The sequence below is a fragment of the Rutidosis leptorrhynchoides genome, chromosome 3 (genome assembly GCF_046630445.1).
Source record: "Rutidosis leptorrhynchoides isolate AG116_Rl617_1_P2 chromosome 3, CSIRO_AGI_Rlap_v1, whole genome shotgun sequence".
NCBI lineage: Eukaryota > Viridiplantae > Streptophyta > Magnoliopsida > Asterales > Asteraceae > Rutidosis > Rutidosis leptorrhynchoides.
In genome coordinates, this window is record NC_092335.1 from 515093206 (window position 1) to 515102753 (window position 9548).

The following is a 9548-nucleotide window of genomic DNA, read 5'->3' on the forward strand; positions in this document are numbered from 1 at the left end:
ATTTCTTATCGAAAATCCTTCATCTGATCGTACGAGATGAATCTTGCAACTAGTTCGAGTCCCTCAGATTCCGATATCTATTTCGATAGTTATTCCGACATCTATTCCGACATGGATTTTTACTCGAGCTCCGAAAGCAGTATAACCGGAATGGATTAACCATTTAGCTATCATCTATTCTGGATGAATTGAGGATGGGTTCGTAGTTGACTTAATCAATGGAGACACGAAGAAGGCGATCCTTTCCATCAACCAAATTTACCTCTTGGTGAAGAACCTGAAGCACTTACCGGCGAACCTGTTCGAGACATCATTTTCTCTCTCATTTCCAGAGTATCTCATCATGACTATATACTATCACGAATTTTAGATATTATTCATCCGCTCGTCCGAACCGACAATCATCCCGGTGTAATAGAAGAAGTCAACGAGCTTCGCACTCGAGTAATCAATTTGGAAAACATGGTGCAAAACCTACCAGCTTCAGCAACAGCACCGTCAACACCAGTACCACCAACAGCAACATCCGCATTCTAAGCCTCAAATTCACAATCTGTTCCACAAGTATCAACATCATACGCACCATAGATACCAAGGAGTACCAACAACAATGAGCGATGAAGTATTGATCCATAACTTCATTAATATTCTGCGAAGAATATGTTGTTCCTAATAGTTTTAGAAATTACTTATTCTAGCTCAAACCGAAAATCATATGAGATTAATATTATATTGACTCATTAAATCCATAATTACATCTGAAGAAAATATATATGTATATATATTTTCATAAAGATTGTGATTAAAAATTCTTTCGTACAAACTGTTAACGATGAAAATATTTTAAAGGGTAGGTAATACCCAAGGAATATTTAGTTTCACATTAATAAGTTACATTGTACATTCTTCGAATCTGATTCAATAGTCATTTACTATCCTACTTATATCCACAGATATACGAATCCGTTTACCATAGAATAACCATTTTTATTCATCAGAATCCAACAAGTGGCATAATGAAGAAAAACATTGGAAAATTAAAATGAATTAAAATATTGATTATAACATATGAAACTAAACAAATCTTCAAGTCTGTCACTTGATTTCATCTTAAACCTCATTTGTATCTTAACAATTCCCATCTACGTTCAAACATTTCATAATTCTTGAAAACACTTCAATTGAGAGGATGAACCAACCGCACTTCATCTACGGAAGAAAAGATTGATGCATATAATTATGCACCTGATAACACTCGAAACCTGAGTAAACATTTAACACATATCTGTGCTAGCTCTTTTTGCGTTGTTATGACCGAAAATAACTTTACGACTCCTTTCCAAAGTAGCCAATTTTGTCACAGCTCCAGCAAATCAACTTCAATTTTTCATTCGAATAAACTCTATTATAACTTTAATATATATGCGTGCATTTTTATTGTTACTAGAGAACCTTTTATATTCCACCATATTACCATCAGCGTTTAATCATCTAAAAACACAATTCTCTTGAAACCACCTCAGATTGATAACCGACGATTCAAATAGATGGCTGCATTAAATGCAGACAAAACAGTAAAATTGTAGATGGCCTAAATGGCCAAGAGTTTGATGATAAAGAATGGAGTGTTGGGAACGCTCGATAGAAAATTTAGTACTGAAAAATGGATTGAACTAACCATGAAGGAGACCAAGGAAAAATACAAGGACCAAACCCTATATTAAAAGAATCCAGGTAATTCTGGATCCGATGAAATCTTTAGAGAATATCTTGCTCCGAAGTCATGTTAAAATCTTGCGAAAAATTTTTCTTCATCAACTTTCGAACTTAGAAATTCTAAAATATCATCATAAATATCTTCGATATTTCTGAGGATATTTTCATAAATATTCTTATCCGAAATTATTTACCTCTTCGTGTTTTCTATATTTCATTATATTGAAAACTTCTGTAAAATCTAGGTATAAATTATGAATGAATTGTGGAGAAGTGTTGAGAATTGAAGCATGGGTTAGTATAATATAATGACGCTTGGCCAACGTGATTATATTACAGTAAGTCATGCTGAGTTTCTATTGGAACATGATGATTCACAGATCATAACGTCATCATGTGCCATGTTACATAACTCTTTCATTATACTTAACTTCTGAACATATCAAGAAAATGTATTCTTGATGGTTCTATCTTCCGTGATGTTGATAAATTTGAAAATCAAATCGTGCTATCATGTTCCTTCCTGCTTAGAACATTATAATCATTCGAAACTCTATATCTACGAATTCTGGACCATTATTTGCTTGACTTAAAGTCGGGAAGAGAAAACAAAAGTATGCAACTCCCAAAATATAAGGGGGAATATAAAGCTCGATAACAACACATAAATTACAAACCGTGTATATCAATGTTTATCGCAACATAAAGACACGGGAGAATTAAAAACATTATAACCCCAAGGGCAAAGTAGAAGAAAACAGATTCCTCCGGTGGTAATTGGGAAAGGAAATGATTGTTGCGATAGTGATGATAAGAACAAGAATCAGAACTGGATTAAGTGTTTTTATAATCTTTTAAATTTAGGAATTGAGTATAGAAGTGGGAAGTAATGGAACGGAAGAAGTTCATTTATAGTGAAAATATCAGACAGAGTAATCGAGGCAGATCATCGTATTTAATTATAGAGATCTTAATTTTCTTACTCGCCGAAGAATAAAATCTTTTAGATTTCGAAGATTTTCTTTAAATCCCTTGAATTCCGGAATTCAACCATGACTACGTCGAAAGTAAAGGCGAATATCTATTACCTTATCTCAATCTTTTGTGAGAGCTTCACTCGTACGCTTCGAGTAATCAAATAGTTTTATCTATATTACTCAATAATGATAAAACCCTATTTATCAACTCATATTCGTCATGAAAACATTTTTATTGTTAGCCATGACCTTTCCACTCAAATTTTGGGACGAAATTTCTTTAACGGGTAGGTACTGTGACGACCCTGAAATTTCTGATCAAATTTAAACTTAATCTTATATGATTTCGACTTGATAAGCGAAGTCTGTTAAACTGCGTCTACAAATTTTTGAACCATTTATATAGATTCATTTGACCTTTGATTATTCCCGACGATTCACGAACAATTATTTATAAATAAATATGTATATATAATATTTTGATTTAATAATGTATACTTTAAATAATTGGAATTTAAATTGTAAAATACCAATTAGAATAATTAAGTACTGTTAATATATATAAATAGGTTTATGTTATTATAAATTTATGATTTCTATTAAATATATAAAGTTTGATATGGATAAATTATTATATTATTATCATTAATAAATAGTATTATTGAAACTAATAAGATTATTATTATCATTAGTAATTAAATGTAATAAAATTATCATTTTTGTTAATAATATTATTATCTATCATTTATCATTTATTATTACTAGTCACTTTAATAATATTATCATTAATAGTATTATTATTTGTATTATTAATAATATTAGTATGTTTATACTTATTAAAGATCAAAATTTAAGAAATTAATATATATATACATATATATAATCAAGATATATAAATACACATATATATAAATACATATACATTTACAAATTACAGATTTAGATATATATAAACACATATAAGAATTCAAAGTCATAGGATCCAAAATCAGTTCCCTATCTTAATAAAACACTGTAATTGATTGTTTGGTTATATCTCTAAAGTCAAATTACATCCTTTTCAATCGTACTAATTTGTTGAAAACTTTGCAAATTGAATTTTTTTTTATCTGCTCGAATTATTTATCAAATCATTTGGACGAACAAAAACCCCACCACCACCTCTATTCCAATGATTCTTTCTAATCCACTTAAACACAAAAATCCATTTAGGATACTGCACATCCGTGAACCTTGATTATTAATTTAACTTTACTGTTTTTGTTTTCTTAGAATCTAAATATTATATGCTTCCACTATCAACCATCTTCCTCTTTCTATCTCTCCCCCTCTTAATTCTTGTAACCGAAGAATCACCACAACTTATACACCACCATCGAACTCCACAACTCAATCATCAACCCAACACCATAGGGGCTCATCACCATCTCTGAACACAATCACTGGAGCCACCATCACACCTGCTGACATTACTTTCTGTTTGAAGACCACACTACAATCACCACCGTGATCACCTCCTATAATCCACCATGTCCGTCACCACCATTCTGTATATACTTACATACATGGGAAACCAACCTTTTGGTTGACACTTTAAAGCATGTTTATTCTCAGGTATGAAAGAAATCTTCCGCTGTGCATTTGCTCATATTATATGGAGTCGCTCATGGCATATAGAGGTCAGAACCTCGCAATGAGACCAACTGTTGAAGACTTCGTCCAGATGGATTAGGACGGGTCACTACATTGACGACCTTTCGGACCGACTTACTACTTGCATACTTTTCATATCGACTTTTACTACTTATTCACTGTGAGTTATAGCTTCTCTTATTTACTTTACTATTTTTGGGACTGAAAATACATGCGCTTTTTATGTTTTACATACTAGACACGAGTACTTAAACTTTATATATGTGTGGGTGATATAACGGCACAAAGATTCCCCTTAGCACGGTAACGTTTAATCATTGGTTTTTGAACCGGTGAACACGAATATTAGATATGGATCCATAGGGTTTGACATCCCCACTCGGGCTAGTCGCGCTAGTATTTAACGGGTCTTTGATACTTCGAGAATATACGCACTCGCCAAGTGTACTTTTAGGGGGTATTATTATTACGTTAAGTTAGTTATTTCCATGCTCCAATCTTCAAATCTTTTATGAGATTCATCATAACAGATTAAGCAAGAATTCCATCATCCATTACTTTTAATTCATTAGTGAGAACATTCTCACATTCAGTGGTAATCACATCCTCCATATACTCATTACTTCCATTATGTTCCATTGCTTCCCATTTTTCCTTTAAGTATAAGAACATTTCCAATGACCATTCCTTTTATTCATTTATAGATGGTTGCTTCTTATTCTTTATGAATCTGTCCACATTACAAATATCCTCAGCAGACATCTCACCATCCTGATGAAGCACAACAAACCTATTATTGTTCCCTTTAGGCCTATATAACATTCTCCTTACTCTTTTCCTTCCTAGATACCATCTCCTTCCAATTCTCATTATTCTTTTGCTTCTTAGTTGAGCATTCTTGTTCACCATTTTTCTTTGAACAACACGAAACCCATCATTACTAACAAACTTTCCATTTTTGTGTTAGCTAATTCCTCAATTTCTTCTGCAGTCCTAGGTCTGTCTTTACATCCTTTAGTGCTATGACCAAACACCTTGCAGTGGGTGCAACTAAATGGTTTCAATTCGTACTCAACCTTAACCTTTTTGATACCTTTAACCTGCTTCTCTTTATTGTGATATTTAATCTCAATAGTATATGCATGTTCTTTATTGTGTGTTTTCATTTGTTATAACTTTTATTAATGTATAATAACATAAAAGAATATTATTTACAATTAAACTTGTAAAAACAATTTAACACCTGGTTATTAGATTGAGACCGATGGCGTAGTAGACATATAGCAATATAGACGGACCAAACTGTTTTCGAGTGAACTGAATTTGGGCCGTTGGGCCATAAAAACTGGACCAACCAAATAAAATGAAAATAAGAAACGTATAATACGGAGTAATTTTAATAATCCTTGAGTTCTTGACCCATTAAATCGTTGAAAAATGACACTTTTCTTCCAAGAAAGAATATGGCAACCATATTCGATCATGGGTGCCACTTAAATTCTCCACAAATCCAACAACCTTTTTATACTATTTTTTTAATAATAATTAAATTTATTTATCCAAATGACATTATAAAAATCTTTCATCATGTACACCTTAAAAAAAGTTCCCACCGAGGGAACTGAATAAACACATAATATCATCTCCAATGTGGTTTCCTTCCATCACATTAGTTTTCTTCTTTGGTATTATAATTTCAAGCACCAATGCTTTCACAAACAATAAAACTAACAAAACCCAAGCCCCTAAAAACAATGCCATGATCAACAACTTCATATACCTTCAGAACCAAGCTCGAGCGGCCCATCGTTTGCCGCCACTCGTATGGGACCCACTACTCGAGCGTTACGCAAATTCCTACGCTAGACTAAGGCAAAAAGATTGCTTGTTACAACATTCAAATGGGCCTTATGGGGAGAACATATTTTGGGGAAGTGGTTATGGATGGAACCCAGCCCAAGCTGCAGCCGCATGGGTCGGGGAGCAACGGTGGTACACTTATGGATCGAATTCGTGTAACGGGGGACAAGAGTGTGGACATTATACACAGATTGTTTGGAAAACAAGTAGAAGAATTGGGTGTTCTGTTGTGAATTGTTTTCAGAACAAAGGTGTTTTCATGATATGTAATTATGATCCTCCTGGAAATTATATTGGTGAGAGACCTTACTGATTTTGTGATGACATATTTTTGATGGTAGATGTTATCTACATATAATCCACATACTTATCTGAGTACGCATGTATATTTATGACATGTATGTGTTTTCAAGTCGTTTATTTGCTTATAATTTTTTTATTTATCGTAAATTTATTCTTATGGAATATATTTATAACCTTGATTTGGTCATCGATTAATAGTTTGTCATTTTTCTTATAATTCACAAAACATTGATAAACATCAAAAACTTGGGTAGTGGAAGAGTACAGAAAATGTCTATTCATATTACCTCCTCATATCTTAATTAGTTTTTTTTTTTTTTTAAAAAAGATCAACTTTTATTAAACATAAACAAGATATACATTCTGAAGGGCTAAAGCCCGGGTACAGACTTGAATAATTTAGAGCTAAAACTAAGTATACAAAAACTATGACTCGAGGAGGCTCAACTAAACAGGATGCGGGTGGAACTAAATGTATCGCAAAAGTGGTTGGTAATTAGGAAAACACCCTAACTGTGAAGACCCGTCCTAATCCATCCGGACGAAGTCCATATCGATTATAAACGATTCACAACAGTTGATTACATCGCGAGGTACTTGACCTCTATATGATACATTTTACAAACATTGCATTCGTTTTTGAAAAGACAAACTTTCATTACATCGAAAGTTGACAGCATGCATACCATTTCATAATATATCCAACTATACTTGACTTAATAATAATCTTGATGAACTCAACGACTCGAATGCAACGTCTTTTGAAATATGTCCTGAATGACTCCAAGTAATATCTCTAATATGAGCAAATGCACAGCGGAAGATTTCTTTCATACCTGAGAATAAACATGCTTTAAAGTGTCAACTAAAAGGTTGGTGAGTTCATTAGTTTAACATAAATAATCATTTCCATCTTTTTAATAGACCACAAGATTTTCATTTCTTCTGAATATACGTCCCATGCATAGAGACAAAAATACCACTCATATGGATTGAACACCTGGTAACCGACATTCACAATATGCATATAAGAATATCCCCATCATTCCGGGATCCTCCTTCGGACATGATATAAATTTCGAAGTACTAAAGCATCCGGTACTTTGGATGGGGCTTGTTGGGCCCGATAGATCTATCTTTAGGATTCGCGTCAATTAGGGTGTCTGTTCCCTAATTCTTATATTACCAGACTAAAAAGGGGCATATTTTGTTTAATAATCCAACCATAGAATGTAGTTTCGCTCACTTGTGTCTATTTCGTAAAGCATTTATAAAATATTGCATGTATTCTCAGCCCAAAAATATATATTGCAAAAGTAATTAAAAAGGGAGCAAATGACACTCACTTAATGTATTTTGTAGTAAAAATACATATGACGACATTAGACAACTGAACAATGCAGGGTTGGCATCAGATTCACGAACCTATATCATTTGTATATATATTAAAATGTATAATTGTATTCGAACAAGTTTATATATTATAACTTGAATTATATATTATACTTGTTTAGTTTTTATATATATATTTAAAATGTTTAATATCAATATATTTGGTTATATTAATATATCTCTATATATATATATAATTAGTATTATATGAAAATATTCTTAATTCATTATATATAAGTATTTATATAAATAATGTTATTATATTTGGTATGTGATATATAAACTATTAATATGATTATAATATATATATTAAGTATATTTTAGGTACAAAATATTTATTTGTAACGAAAATGATAGTTTTGATAATAATGATTTACTAGTAATAATAACTTTCTTAATATTGATAATACTAATATTAATAACGATATTGTTAAAATATGTTTATAATGATAATAATAATAATAATAATAATAATAATAATAATAATAATAATAATAATAATAATAATAATAATAATAATAATAATAATAATAATAATAATAATAATAATAATAATCCTAATACTTAATAATAATAATAATAATACTAAGTAATTATAATAACTTTAGTAATGATAACAATTTTAACAATAATAATTAGTACTAACAATAACAATAACCATAATAACAATAACAATAACAATAACAATAACAATAACAATCATAATAATAATAATAATAACAATAATAATAATAATAATAATAATAATAATAATAATAATAATAATAATAATAGTAATAAATAAATAAATGTGAGAAACTACCTCACAAGAAGTAAAAAAAAATTGCTGCTCACGCCCAAGCTCGGGCTCGAACTCATGACCTCTCACTTCCCAACACTAACCCCCAACCATCCAAGCTACACATTCTTTCTGTGTTTATATAACCACGAAATAATTTTATCCCGTATTTCTTATTACTCCGGCCCAACAGACTTTCAATTGTCTCGGCCCAACAGACTTTAATGCCTCTGCCCCGCTACAAATCTGTAACCCTTTCGGTAAATTATGGCCCAAGGATAATCTAACAATGTATCATCATTCATACTTCGTTATTATTGAAAGAGAAAAAGAAAAACACGTGGGAGTTGCGGTAGTCACCAGGTAGGGTTTTTATGTTCGCTTGCTTTCTCTCTTTTTTTTTTTTAATCGAACAATAGATGGAATGGGATTTGTCTGGGAATAAAACAACACGTCAACAAGCTTTATCCTCTTCTTTATAATCAAATGGGGTTAATAATCTTTGGAGGTGTCGGCCACACAAAAGAAAAATCAAGCCACTTTTGCTTTAAAGGTTAATGAAATTTGCAGATTATAAATACAAGGTTAAGGCGTCTGGTGGGTGTTAGGTTTAATTCATCATCATCTTTATTTTTCGTACACCAATAAGGGTTTCGATTAGGAATAGAGGAGAGAGAGAGAGAGAGAGCTGTGGTGGTGTGGATCACGATTATAGTTAGAAACAAACAATGGCGGTGAAGTGGGTGTGATGGTGTTCTCGATTCACTCTAATAGAAACGGAGACAGGAAGTGTAACAAGTGTTGGGTGGTTTGTATTCGAGGTTCGACAAAATTTGAAACATCAACAACTTATAATTAATGAAGCATAA

General features: G+C 31.7%; 1 protein-coding gene across 1 annotated transcript; it reads left to right on the plus strand.

Annotated features, from left to right (window-relative positions):
• The first annotated feature begins 5994 nt into the window (after window positions 1-5994).
• On the plus strand, window positions 5995-6519 carry LOC139898299 (pathogenesis-related protein PR-1-like). Its single transcript, XM_071881029.1, has one exon. It carries the CDS (start codon window positions 5995-5997, stop codon window positions 6517-6519), a length of 525 nt encoding a protein of 174 aa, XP_071737130.1.
• Window positions 6520-9548: the final 3029 nt, after the last annotated feature.

Coding starts and splice junctions, on each gene's coding strand:
- LOC139898299 (XM_071881029.1), top strand. CDS start 5,995: ATGTGGTTTCCTTCCATCACATTAGTTTTCTTCTTTGGTATTATAATT.